The sequence below is a fragment of the Sorex araneus genome, chromosome 2 (assembly GCF_027595985.1).
Source record: "Sorex araneus isolate mSorAra2 chromosome 2, mSorAra2.pri, whole genome shotgun sequence".
NCBI classification, from domain to species: Eukaryota; Metazoa; Chordata; class Mammalia; order Eulipotyphla; family Soricidae; genus Sorex; species Sorex araneus.
The window spans coordinates 226,541,589-226,556,154 of record NC_073303.1 but is presented as its reverse complement, the minus strand read 5'-3'; the positions used below and the strand labels follow the sequence as shown (position 1 = coordinate 226,556,154).

The window sequence follows — 14,566 nt, the reverse complement described above, 5'->3', positions numbered from 1 at the left end:
CTCTTTATTTATAACCAATATTTGGAGGCCTAGGCACAAGCCCTTCAAATTCTTCTAAAGCTTGAAAGGTTGTCAATTCCAAGACTGTAGAAACTTTTGATGATTTAGAGATGTCAGGGAATGGGTATAACAAATGTAATGCAGGCATCTGGTGAGAAGCAAATTAAATGGCACACATGGAAAAAATATTATTAAGAGCTCACCACCACCCCATCCCACATTTAGACCTTCTTATCCTGAATATAGTGAATAAACAAGACGTGTAAATGTTTATTGCCAACAAAATAAAGCAGAAAATGTTGGAATGACAGAGTCTACCCCAGACACAACATTCCAAAGAACATATCCTTCCTGGTGAGGGAGGAAAGACCCTCAGTGCGAACGTCTCCAAGTCAGTCAACCCTAACATTCTCACTTCAAATATTCTTTGAGATGTAATAATAAATGCTGTGAAGAGAGAAACTCAAGCAAAACAGTACAGTTATGAAGGAAAAGATGATGAGTGTGTAAATGGAGTGTTGCTTCTCCACAGTCCCCTTGATCAGGCAGGTATAGGGTCCCCGGCAATAATGAGCGCTGCAGCGAATGGGAGACTGGCTTACCAGGGGCAGATGTTTGTACAAGAGAAAGAATAAAAACATACACTGTGTGGTCATCACCATGATTAAGTAGAAAAAGTATAAAATCAAGGTAGTCTTCTTATGACGGAAGCTCAGAGATTTTGTCGGAGAGGGTGACAGCTCCTGAAATGCCATCTTGAGCCCCTGGTTCTCTTCATTTCCCTTAGGTCTTGCCAAAATGTCATCCATCTTGTCAGATTGGATATTGGCTAGGAAGAATTCTAAAAGGAAGAAGAGGCCCATGCATACAAAGTAAAAGTGGCACCAAATTCCTGTGACAGGAATAGTAAAAAATTTTTCAAAACACTCAGTAACACAGAAGTAAGTCACGTTTCCATGGCACTGGAAATCTTCAAGAATTCTGATCCAGGGCATTTTGGTCACATACACCACAATCCCATACACAGCAAAGTAGCCGAACCATAGATGTCGCCCAAAGTAGTAGCGTGATGTATCGCCAGTTGCAATATAAAACAACGGAATCAGAGCAACCACTGCAGCTAGAGTCATCTCCGTAGATTGAAGGACCCTGAAAGGAAAAAGAGGGAGGCAGTGTCAGAATGTGAGAGCAGGTACCACAAACTGTAAGCTCGGCTGAAAGGTGATCAAGGTTCACCATCAGTTCCAGATTCACATCTTCAGGGTAGGAGGGTCCAGCCCTGGGTCCTCCACCCTCATAGAAAATGAAGTTGTTCGGGGCTGAGAGGGTACTGTGGGTAAGGCTCTTGCCTTGCACTCGGCTCACCCGGGTTGGATCCCTGGAACCCGGGAAGGTCTCCCGAGCCCGACAGGAGCCATCCCTGAGCACAGAGCCAGGAGTAAGCCCTGGGCACCACCGGGAGTGGTTCCCCCCAAACGCAAATGAAAATGAAATTATTGGTATCCAGACCTGCAGCTGTTTTCTTCAACAACAGCTTTAGGAAGCTGCTGAGCTTCCTATCAAAGACCAAGTCTCCACTAACCTGCGGTGAACAGCGACTGAAGTCACTTCTTCTGGAGCCAAGTAGTTTCTCAGGGATGGAGTGTCTGCGCCTCTATCAGAATCAGCAACTGCTCTTCACCAACTGCCGCTTCTTAGGCTCTCCCACCTAGCTGCCCCATTGGCCAGGCCGCCTGTCTGTCTTCACAGTCTCCTCCCTTTTCACCAACGCCCGCTTCTGAGAATCTCCCACCTAGCTGCCTCTTTGGCCAGGCCACCTGCTCTCTCATGGTTTCTACTAACCATCTCTTGGAGAGTTGAAAAGGAATCTTAAGATCAGCTTTTCCTGTGGGCCGGAGTGCATGTGCCTTGCATATGGCTGACTAGGGTTTGATTCCTGACACCCCGTTTGGTCTCCCTCCTATTTGGAAGGTTTTGTGGTTCTGGCGCCTGTATTCCAAGAGTCTCCCATCTTTTCCTTCTCTCTGTTCCTGATTCGTAATCCCTTGCCTTCTGAACATGGAACAAATTATCAGTGGATTCCTCAGAGTATGTCACTGATACTTTCCACTCTTTTCAAATCTGCAACGCTGCTCTCCTCTGTTTTCCCCTCACTTAAACCAAAAAGCAAACAAAGAGCCATCTAGGAAACTCCTTCAGTTTCCTCTTGAGGCCTGGAAGACCTAGATTCAGTAGCCAGGCCTTCCCAAAGACCATGACCATGAGTCAGTCTCTGTTCCTGTCCCTCCACAGACTTCTCTTCCCATCGGCCTTTGATTGCTCTTAGCTGGCTTCAAAGCACTTTCTCTGCGTTGAAGAGAAAGACTCACAGCCCACAGACAAACTCTGCATGCTGCTTCCACCTTCTTTCTTTGGTCTATTTTCATCCTCTCCCATATGGGAAGGTCAGAATCTCCAACTCCTCTAGAAGTATATAATTTATTTTTAAGTCAAGCAAGCAATGCAAATGAGTAATTCATTTCTTTTGACCTTCTCTAAATCCCAGATCCACATGACTAATTACTGCAATTGTATTAGAGTAGATAAATGGTAGATTTCACATGCCCTTTCCTGAGTCCCCTTTTATTTTCTAGCCATAGGTCACATTGTAAGCTACCATATGGAGCTCACATTTATAAGTAGGAAAGAAACAACTGGCTCAGGCCTGGGAGACAGCTCTGAGGGACAGAGCAGATGCTTTTTTTCTGTGCCGAAGCCCCAGCTTGGACCCCCAGCTCAGCAAATTCCCCTAAGCCCTGAACCGGGAGTAGGCCCCAAGTACTGCTGGGTGCCCCGACCACGCTGCCACCACCTCCACCAAAAACAAACAAACATAAAACCAAAACAACTGACCTGAAAAAATAGCTGAATCAATGTATGTGGATTTCAAACGGTAATTTTTAAGGAATGACAATATAAACATTGGTGAAAATGTGAAGTCATAGTTTGCAGTTCTTTAGTGCTGAATTCTCTGTGGGTTCAGAGAGGACCAGAGAGATAGGACTATAAGTAAGGTGCTTGTCTGGATGAGACCAACCCAGGTTCGAACCCCGGCATCCCATATGGCCCCCTGAGCACTGCCAGCAGTAATTCCTGAGTACAGAATCAGGAGTAACCCCTGAGCATTGCCAAATATGACCTATACATTTTTCAAAAAATGTCAATTTTTGGTACTTGATAAATGTGGTATCGGTTCACTATATGTCTGCTATCACCTACCATAGAAATGAAAATCAGGGTGCTAGGAGATTTTCTATTAGGAGTTAGTTGGGTGGCTAAAGCGCCTGGCTTGCAAGAGTGCTCTGCATGGTGCCAGATATAATCCTGGCAGTACTGTTTATACCTCACAGGTCTGTTGTCTGTGATCCGAGTCCTACAGTGGGGTGGAAGTTCAACGGTTAATATTGCTTTCATTCAGCTTGTGAGTTATTAAGAAATTATCAATTCTCTTTTATGGAGGAGGGTCAACAAAGGGGTTCCAGATGGAACGCAGGGCTCCTGCCTGCACAACGTGCACCTCAGACCTTTGTGCTGTCTCCCTGGTCCCCATGTTTCTCTCTTCAAAGTCTTCTTTTGAGTTGACTTCATAGTAGCATCAAGTTTTCAAAGAGGGGGTGAAATAAAAATCTTTTGAATAACATTTAAGTATTGGAAAATACTTGTACTTAAAAATATTTTAAGTACCCGGGGCTGGAGCGATAGTACAGTGAGTAGGGTGTTTGCCTTGCATGTGGCCGACCCAGGTTTGATTCCCAGCATCCCATATGGTCCCCTGAGCACCGCCAGGAGTAATTCCTGAGTGCAGAGCCAGGAGTAAACCCTGTGCATCGCTGGGTGTGACCCAAAAAGCAAAAACATGAAAAACAAAAATCAAACAAAAAAAACTATTTTAAGTACCTGGAAAACTGGGAAATTACTCAATAAAGCAGGGCTTGAAAATAGTGACAGAATGATGGAAGCTCATCTTGCTTTTTTGGAGGAGTTTAAAGGTGTTTTATTGTTTTGTTTTTGAATCTTTGGGAGGCAATAGAAATTGGCTAGAAAGATTACAATATAAATTTTAGGAATATAATTCAACTTTACCTTAATAACAAATAACCAAACCGGGGTTTCCTTTCTGCCAAGTAGCCTTCTGTGTTAAGCTGAAGCCTTAGTGATTGAGCCACTCAGCCCTGCGCCCCTGCCATGCTATTTCACAGCATATCCGAAAATGTGAGGGCGCACCAACTCCCAGGACAGGGGGGCCTGTAAGTGCTGCAGCTTCAGCTTGGAGAAACCCGCTCTCTCCAGGGTCTTCCAGCTCTCTCTGGTCAGGTTGCATCCATCAAAGAGAAGGTTCCAGGTTGGATCCAGGACCTGCTGCCAGAAGTGATTCCAGGTTGAACGTCCAGCTGCTACATGCTCCATAAAATAAAAAGCCCCTCCCTGAGAAAGAAAGAAGACATGTCAAGGATTTTAATTGAGCGGAAAATAGATCTAGAAAAAAAATTAAAAATTCAGATTTCAGTGGCTCCAGAGACCACTTCATGAGAAGACAGGGATAAATGAAACTTACTAAGACACCTTCTGGTGGTTACTTGAGTCATCTGCCAATGTTTCTATAGTGCTGCAAATCTAAAACAATGAACTTACACCTCTCGTTATAAAAGTAATATAGCTAATAGCTAGAATGTAAAGCAGTTCCTGAATTCAAGATGTTATTCTTTTGGTGGGGGCTGGGAGGGTGGTTTGGGGCCACACCTGGTGATCTTCAGGGCTTTCTCCTGGCACTGCTCTCAGGGATCAGACCTGGCAGGGTCTGGGGGACCATATGTGGTGCCAGGGACCCAGTTGGTGACGGTAAGCCTCAGGCAAGGCAAGCACCCTGCCTGCTGTACTATCTCTCCAGACTGTCACTGTCACTATCATCCCGTTGTTCATCGATTTGTTCAAGTGGGCACCAGCAACATCTCCATTGTGAGACTTGTTACTGTTTTTGACATATTGGATATGCCACAGGTAGCTTGCCAGGCTCTGCTGTGAGGGCAGGATACTCTCAGTAGCTTGCTGGGATCTCTGAGAGGGATGGAGGAATCAAACCCAGTCAGCCACATGCAAGGCAAACGCCCTACCCACTGTGCTATCGCTCCAGTATTATTAAAAAATTTAATTCCTTTATGACCTTGAAACATATACAAATGTTTTTTGTCTTGTTTGGCTTTGGGCTATTAATTGGGTCAGTCTGAGGAGTTTGCTTCTGGCAGTGTTCAGAGAACCCAGGGAGGATGCCCGGGGGAAGAACAGGCTGTCCCACACCCAAAGCTGATGCTCGGCTCTGAAGCCATCTCCTCAGCTCCTGGGGCAACCCTTAATGCCGATCCCAACTCACTTCATCCTCACACTACACTTTATCATTATAATTCTATTTTTATAAATGAGGAAACTGAGTCACATAGGAAATAAGTAAGGTTCCCAAGGTCGCAATCTTGGGAACCAAGATTTGAAACCAGATGGTCTTACTCCGGAGTCTGGCAATATTGCCTCAGGAATATGTTTGTTTTAGAAAATTTAGAAAACACAGGAAAGTTTAAAGAGTAAAAACAATTCACCACCATCACATTGGCTCATGATAATTACTGGTTAGGATTTTTTGCCTGAGACTGGAAGGTAGTACAGGGTTAAGGTGGTTGACTTGAATGGGTCCTACCACAGGACAATCCCCAGCACTGCCATAGTCCTAGGAGTCCTGCCAGGAGTGATGCCTGAGTACAGCCAGGAGTGGCCCCTCAGCACTTTGGAGTGCGACCTCAATAGCAAAAGTAATTAGTTCTTAAAAAAATGGGGTTGGAACAATAGCATAGTGGGTAGGGCGTTTGCCTTGCATGCAGCCCACCCAGGTTCGATTCCCAGCATCCCATATGTTCCCCGGAGCACCGCCAAGAGTAATTCCTGAGTGCAGAGCTAGGAATAACCCCTGTGCATTGCTGGGTGTGACCCAAAAAGCAAAAAAACAATTGGGTACATACTTTATATGACTGAATTTCTTTTTCTTACACTAGATAATACACGTTATGTTCACTGATATATTTTAATATTACTCTAAAACATTGTTTTCATGTCATATCATGGAGGTGTCAACATCTCAGAATATGTAAACAACTTTCCCCTCAACACACATTCACAGCAACCTAAATAATAAGTAGGCAGAGAGAGAGGAACAAGCACCAGATGATCTCCTTCATCTGTGATGTTCAGGGGAACAAGATAGAAAATAGATAACATCAGCTGTTAGCAATCTCTAGATACTGGAGTACAAACTAAGAATACCAGATTAGAGAGGATAGGTTTAGGGGAGATGACACTGGGGCATGGATAGGTATGGTGTTGTGGGCACTAGGGTGGCAGTGAGGTGAGCTGTGTTTTCCAAGACTGACTGTCAACACTATTGTAAACACTTACCTTGACTCTAGTAATTAAAAAAAATTAATGGGTGTAATTTTAAGGATTTTTCAGGATCTAAGCAGTTCATAAAATAAGATATAGAGAAGTTTAATACATCACTAGAGAAAGGCAAATCAAAATCACAATGAGAGAAAGAAGTACTGAGATTGTAGAAAAAGGAGAATCTTCATGTATTATTGGTAGGGATATAAGTTGGTAGAACCACTATAGAAGAGAGTATGGACATTCCTCAAAAATGTCAAATTTAGATAATATAGAAGTTAGGTGCTTACCTTGTACGTGAGTGACCTGGATTTAATCCCCTGGGGCCCCTGATTACTACCAGGAGTGATTATATAGAGTAGAGCCAGGAGTAAGTCCTGAGCATAGCCAGGTGTAGACCACACCCCACCAAAAATATTAAATCTAGAATTACCACATGTATCAGCAATTTTACTTCTCAGTATTCATATGAAAAATACAAAGGTACTTGTTAAATGTATATGTATACATATATATGCACCCCCATATTCATTGCAGCATTACATACAATAGTCAAGATGTGTAAACAATTTACATGCCATACATGGATGAACAAAGAAGATGCAGTACATATACACAATTAAATATGACAGCTATAAACAAAGGATGAAATTTGCCACTTTCAAAAATGTGGAGGTAATGAGGAAATTATTTTAAGAGAAATAAGTCAGACAGCTAAAAATGATGAAGTTGAATATGATTTCACGCTGTGGAAGATAAAGACTCAATGCAAACAAAACAAATCCTTGGATTTTTTATAATAGAGTGATGGTTACTAGAGTGGGAGGTGGGCTGGGGAGAAAGGGGGGAGATATAGAGAGTGTTAATTGGATGACAGTAGATAGAAACTAGACTCTTGGTAGTCAGTATGATATGGTATATGGTGATGCTGAGGTTTGATGCTGAAGACCTGAAACTTGTATGATGCTGTACAGCAATGTGACTTCAAAACAAAAACACATTTCAAAAATCTTTACACAGTATTTCACACCACTGAAATATTTCCCTTTGTTTTGTTGCAGATCTGTTTATCTGCAGTTCCTAGCAATCTGCTTTCTCCCTAGGTCTCCCTGATGTTGGTGCTATATCTTATTTAACTATTCTCACTTTGTGTTTTCACTACTATAAATACTATTTATAAATACTATTTTAGTGAACACATACCTATAAATCTTTGTGGTCATTTAAAATTAATCCAAAATTAATAATTTGATTAAAAACTGAAATTTATGAGTCAAAAGTCTGTGTCTTTTAAAAGATGTTGGTATAAATTGCCAAATGCCCTTTTAAAAAGTTTAAACAGGGCCAGAGATATAGCGGAGAAGTAAGGTGCTCGCCTTGCATGTGGCCCACTCAGGTCAGGTTCAATCTCCAGCACCATATGTGGTCCCTCAAAGTGGCCAGGAGTGATTCATGAGGATAGAGCCAGGAGTAAGCCCTGAGCACATCTGTGTGTATCTCCCAGAAAACAAAACAACAAAAGAAATTGTAACAAATTTATATTCGTATAACAATGAACAAATGAGGCCCCCACAACCATGCCACCAGACTCCACACCAGGCTGTTTTCACTCGGGGTGCCTGGCAGGGGGGGGGGTCGAAGGTGAGAGCCTCTGCATCCCAAGGGACCCAGCCCCGGCAGCCGACCTCCACTACCCAACTGCCACCACGCTCCACTTTCCACATGCTCGGGCTGAGCCTCACACATGAGCAAAATCTCACGGAGCCCAGGTAATGCGGAACTTTGTGATCTTGGACTCTGGGTTCAACGGGACCCGGGAGCAGAGATCCTCTGTCTGCTTCCCCCAGTCTCACACCCATAAACCACCATCTGCACCAGATAATCTCCTCATCTCACACCCATAAGCCACCATCTGCACCGGATAATCTCATCCGCCACCCTCCAGAACTCACGGCTGCTCCTCCCAAAGGGAACATAAAATGAGGCCCCCAAAACCATGCCACTGAACTCCGCACCAGGCTGTTTTCACTCAGGGCACCCCAGAGGCAGGTGGGTGAGAGCCCTTCCCTCCCCAAGGGATCCAGCTCCGGCAGCCGATCTCCACTACCAAACCGCCGCCAAGCTCCAGGCCGCTTTCCACATGCTTGGGCTGAGACTCACAGCACATCATCATAGAGGGAAATAAATATATATGCCTCTCAGAGAGCCTGGCAAGCTCCCCGTGGTGTATTCGATATGCCAAAAACAGTAACAATAACAGGGTTCATTCTCCTGACTCTGAAAGAAGTTGGGAAAGACAAGTTAAGGAGAGGCTGCTAAAATCTCAGGGCTGGGATGAATGAAGACATTACTGTCACCCACTCGAGTAAGTTGATGAACAACAGGATGACAGTGATACAGTGATACAGTGATTAACAATGAATATGAGGAAACATTTTCAGTAGACAAACATCAATACTTCTCATATCCTATGTTTGTTATTTTGATGGGTAAAATTGTATTTCCTTTTCCGGGCTGGGGTGTGGTTCAAGTCACAGAGCACATGCCTGACTTTTATAAGGATACAGGGGTCTGGGCTCAACCACCAGGTGTGATACCCCCCACCACTTTTTAAAAGGTATTTTGTAGTAAAAAATATAAATATCTTTAATATTATCAATCATCTTCTCTTCTGGTTTGTTTGTTTGGTCTTTTATCAGTTTTCCACAGGGGTATTTGTATTGTTTCGAAGAGATTTTTTTTTTGGATAAGACCATGCAAATTACACATATTTTTCCCAGTATGTTAGCTTTAATGGCATTTTAAGAAGCTTTTTAATTCATCTGAAGATGTCCTCAAACCTGTGGAAGGACCCTAGTTCTCCAGCAGGATAGTACAATAGCATTGCTTTAAGGTTATATATCTATGTCTTCAGTACTTTTGTATCTTTCTCAAAGGATGTAGAGGATATGATTAACTAAAATATGGGGTCATCTTCATGGTAACATTGTGGCATTAGGTATTTCATTTAATCAGTAGATGCTGCAGGTAAATTACTGTCACCCAGGAGCTGGTAACTACTACTTTCATCAAGCACTACCCCACCCTATAATTACAGGTTAAGTATAGCTATTCTAGAGGCTACTTGGTATTAGGGGTCTTCAAGTTGTCTACTTGTCTATCTCTGAGGGAAGGAGAAGGAAAAGATCCAATAGTCACCTCCAGAAATTTTAGGAATCACAGTCCTCTTCTAGCTACACTGGAGATAGAGTTTTCCCAAATGCTATGGGTAAGTGTATGATGAAAGATGGAAATTAGGCAACTCAAAATGGAAAGTTCCTCTGTAGAAGTGAAAGGCTATCAGCAGGGAGGCCTGGGGAGAAAGCACATTACCAGAAACTGCAGATAGCCAGGTTGGCAACAAAACAAAGGGAAATCTACTTTTTGTCCTCCTTTTAATCATTACTACAATCAGGAAACCGGACAAATTCCAAGTCCTGTGTACACCAAATCTATGTGTCTCACCCTGACATGTTCGAGTAACAAATCACTCATTCTGTCATGTGTAATCCCTGACCCTGCACATTCCCTCTCCAGCTACAAGTGCAGAATCATATAAAAGAATGACAAAAAACTTTGAACGGGGTTCTACCTTTCTGGTGCAAACCAGCTGAGCCAGCCTATGTAATTAAAAACTATTCTACCTTCATCCCCTCTGAGTATGGTTCCTTCAAGGAGGAACCATGGTTCCTTCAAGGAGGAACCATGGTTCCTTCAAAGTGGAACCATATTTCCACTGTGCTGCAACAAGTGGAAGATCTGTGTTTGGGAATCAAATGCTGGGGACTTCCTTACTGAAAAAGAAAAGAATTTTAGACTAGGAAAGAGGAGCAAACAGGACACCTTTGGGGAGGTCGATGCTATCATCTGGATGACAGGATAAGCCAGAGGTCGTATTCATCCACTCAGGCAACTATTAATAACTGGAAGTTTGGGATTAGAAGCAAAAGCTGGGCTAGATATTTAGGTCTAGAGACCATCTCTGTGTTTGGGGTAATAAATTTGAAGGATGCATGAACTTGCCCAAGGGATATATAAGTGAAACAAAAGCCAAAAAGAGAATTTCACTCTGCGCTGCTTCGGCAATGGGCACAAGAAGAAAAGTCAGAAAATGTAGTTGAAATGTCAAGGAGAATTCAAAAGTCCCCAAACAAGCACTGTGATATAGAGAAAATAATCCTTGGAGTAGGGGTTGGAACAATAGTACATCAGGTTAGGCTCTTCCTTGCACACGGCTTACCCAGTTTCCATCCCGATTCCTAAGTACTCTCCCTGGAGTAAGCCTTGAGCACAATTAGGGAATGGCCCCCTTCCAAAAGAAGATAACTTGAAGTAAATGAAGTCAGATCTAATAGCTCTGCAACTGTGAGTAAATTTCTTAACCTCTCTGAATCTATTTTCTCAACCCACCATAAAGATAACTGCTTTAAAGGATTGCTGTGAGGGTTACATGAGAATGTAATAAAGATCCTGGGTATATTCAACAGACAGTGGATGCTGCACAGGAGCTAAAGAAGAATCTGGTTACCTTAAGAGTATTTTCAATGGTGGTGGGAAGCTGTAATGGTTGTGGAATTGGTGTTAGAATATTGAATGTAATAAATTAGGTGAACAATAGCACAGCAGGTAGGGCATTCGCCTTGCATGCAGCAGACCCGGGATCGATTCCTCCACCCCTCTTGGAGAGCCCGGCAAGCTACCCAGAGTATCCCGCCCGCATGGCAGAGCCTCGCAATCTCCCCGTGGCATATTCGATATGCCAAAAACAGTAACAACAAGTCTCACAATGGAGATGCTACTGGTGCCCGCTCAAGCAAATCGATGAGCAATGGGATGACAGTGATACAGTGACAACAGTGACAGTGATAATAAAAACACAACAAAATAAAACATTACAAAAAAGAGTATTTTCAGTACTATGAAAACAGAGAAGTAGCTACTTGTCTTCTGTGTAGGTGTTGTGAGACTGGAGGCATTGTGCCCAATTAGTGCACACTCTTTGTATCTTAGAACTCGTTCAATATTTGGGCATTAGAAATAGGCCTTTTAGGGACTGGGGAGATAGCACAGCGGGTAGGGCGTTTGCCTTGCACGCGGCCGACCCGGGTTCAAATCCCAGCATCCCATATGGTCCTGAGTGCAGGTAATTCCTGAGTGCAAAGCCAGGAGTAACCCCTGTGCATCGCCAGGAGTGACCCAAAAAGCAAAAAAAAAAAAAAAGAAAAAAGAAATAGGCCTTTTAGTTTACTACTTGGATATTGTCTGAAACCAAACACAGAATTATTCCATCGCATCTGAACCCTTGCTCGAAGTTCTTCTCTTCCTTAGAGAACTGCTTCTATTAGAAAATAGATTTGGGGACTATAGAACATTCTTTTCTCCCAGTAAATTCAAAAGGTAAGGTGTTCATACTTTATGCTTAAAATAAAACTTTAAAATTAATGTCAAACAATTGCTGATATATCATTTCCACTAATCAACATATATAGATATTTCCCTCCCTAATATTCAACATTTTGATTGCTTTTCTTGATTCAACATTATCTTTTGGAGATTTTTTTTTCTTTTTGGGTCACACCCGGTGATGCACAGGGGTTACTCCTTGCTTATGCACTCAGGAATTACTCCTGGCGATGCTCAGGGGACCATATGGGATTCTGGGAATCGAACCCAGGTCGGCCGCGTGCAAAGCAAATGCCCTACCTGCTGTGCTATTGCTCCAACCCCTCTTTTGGAGATTTTTTAAGTATCAACTTAACTTTTATTGTCAATGACACAGAATTCCTTTAGTGACTTGAACAGCTTTTTCCCACTTATGTTTAGGTAATTCTGTATGTTTTTATTCTATTACAAGTACTGTAATTAAGACTTCTGTGTATAAATGAATATTTGCACATTTGCTCAATAAAGTTATAAGATGGATTCTTACTGAATAGGAATGTAGACAAGTAAGTAAGATCTCTTGCTTGACTTGATAACAAAGATTGAAGATTCTAATCATATTGGCTATTTTTTTTCTATTCTTGCTGTCTTTCCCTCCTCATTTTTCTTAATGATTTTTTTAAAAATCCTATTGATTTTACTGATTGTGATATATTTTAATATGACAGAATCATTTGTCTAGAATCCCTAGGAAAGAATTTTCTAATTTTTTTTTCAGTTTTTGTGTCATTTTTGTTTTGAGAGTCGCACACAACAGGGGCTGTTTCCACCTTGGCTTGGTTGGGGGGACCATGCAGCGCAATAGAAGGAACCTGCTGCCTCCAACATGCAAAGCATGTAGCCCAGCCTCTGAACTATTTTCTTTATTCTTTAATTTTGTTTACAGCACTCTTCTTTCTTTGCAGTTTTTTTAAATAATCGTATGCATTTATTATTTTTTTTTGCTTTTTTTGGGTCACACCCGGCGATGCACAGGGGTCACTCCTGGCTCATGCACTCAGGAATCACCCCTGGCGGTGCTCAGGGGACCATATGGGATGCTGGGATTCGAACCCGGGTTGGCCGCGTGCAAGGCAAACGCCCTACCTGCTGTGCTATCGCTCCAGCCCCTGCATTTATTTTTTAATCAATTGCTATTTTGCGGTGAGAGGTGGCATGCTCAGAGGTTATAAGGGATCACTCGAGGTGGTGGGGGGTGGTGGATAATCATACCTGGGTCAAGGGATCAAACCCGGGTTGGCCCCTTGTAAGGCAAGCTCCCTACCAGCTGTACTGTCACTCCCACCCCAATCGTTCCTTTGATAGCTTCTATTTCAGTCTATTTTAAAAACTCATGTGGTTCCCTGAGCACCACCAGGAGTAATTCCTGAGTGCAGAGCCAGGAGTAACCCCTGTGCATGGCCACGTGTGACCCCAAAAGCAAAAAAAAAAAAAAAGTAAATAAATAAAATTAAAAAAAAAACCTCATGGGGCTGGAGTGATAGCACAGCGGGTAGGGCGTTTGCCTTGCATGCAACCAATCCAGGTTCAATTCCCAGCATCCCATATGGTCCCCTGAGCACCGCCAGGAGTTAATTCCTGAGTGCATGAGCCAGGAGTAGCCCCTGTGCAACGCTGGGTGTGACCCAAAAAGAAAAAACAAAAAAACAAAAAACTCAATCGTCTTCTCTAGTAGTTTTCCTTTGGTATCAGCCCGTTTGAGCCTTCTGAAATTGACAGGAGCGCGAGGCTATAGACTACACTCTAAAGTCCTCACATCCCCCCACTCACCGGTCTCAGCACTCTGCACACTTCCTGCAGGACCCGCTCCTGGTTCTCCACAGAGCACAGGACCAGGGTACAGACCACCACGTCCACGGAGCTGTCGGCCACCTGGTGCATGTTCTCCCCGGCAGCCACCACGAAGCGCTCAAACTGCAGGTGTTGAGTCTTGGCAATACTCTCGATCAAGAGCTTCTCAAAGTTGGGATTGGGGTCCACACAAGTCACCCGGCAGCCGGGGGGATAGAACCTGAAGTTGGCCCCAGAGCCGCAGCCCACCTCCAGCAGAAAGAGCTTCCCTGAGGGACCCACAAATTCCTGCAGGTTGCTGAAGAGCTCCCGTTTCTTGCTCATCATCTTCTCATTATACACCACAGTGAACCTCATCCTAAAGTAGGGGAACCACTTTTTCCATAGCCAGTTCCACAAGCCCAGAAAATTCAGCAGGTACATGGGAAATGTCAGGATGCAGATGGCCAACCGGAGGATAAAGATGATAAACGCCATCATCGCCCAGAAAGAGAAACAAAACAAAAAAGACCAGCAGTTACAGACTTGAATCCTTTTAACTGCAGGAGCGAAAAAGATCTGGCTGTGCCCAAACTATGCAGCAGCTAAAGTCTGGCAAGGAGCCAGTTTCCCTGAGGTTAATACACAATTAGCATAAGCTGAGTCATAGCTTAGTTCTGCTAAGGAAATCAAAGAAGGTGCCCACCTTTTTTTTTTTCTTCTTTCTGGGTCATACCTGGCGTTGTACAGGGGTTACTCATGGTTCTACACTCAGGAATTACTCCTGGTGGTGCTCAGGGGACCATATGGGATGCTGGGATTCGAACCCGGGTCGGCCCCATGCAAGGCAAAC

General features: G+C 43.4%; 1 protein-coding gene across 2 annotated transcripts; it reads right to left on the bottom strand.

Moving 5' to 3' along the window:
* Positions 1-418: 418 nt before the first annotated feature.
* On the bottom strand, positions 419-14,284 carry LOC101559273 (putative methyltransferase-like protein 7A). 2 transcript variants are annotated; one of them, XR_008628451.1, is made up of 3 exons: positions 13,714-14,284; positions 4,123-4,464; positions 419-1,149 (listed from the first exon to the last, which is right to left on the bottom strand). XR_008628451.1 is itself a non-coding variant. In XM_004601469.2 (2 exons), exons 1-2 carry the CDS (start codon positions 14,212-14,214, stop codon positions 4,228-4,230), a joined length of 738 nt encoding a protein of 245 aa, XP_004601526.2. In that variant the 5' UTR covers positions 14,215-14,284; the 3' UTR covers positions 4,112-4,227. The 2 variants fall into 2 exon arrangements, 1 of the variants encoding a protein (XP_004601526.2); XM_004601469.2 differs by lacking the exon at positions 419-1,149 and having other exon boundaries at positions 4,112-4,464.
* Positions 14,285-14,566: the final 282 nt, after the last annotated feature.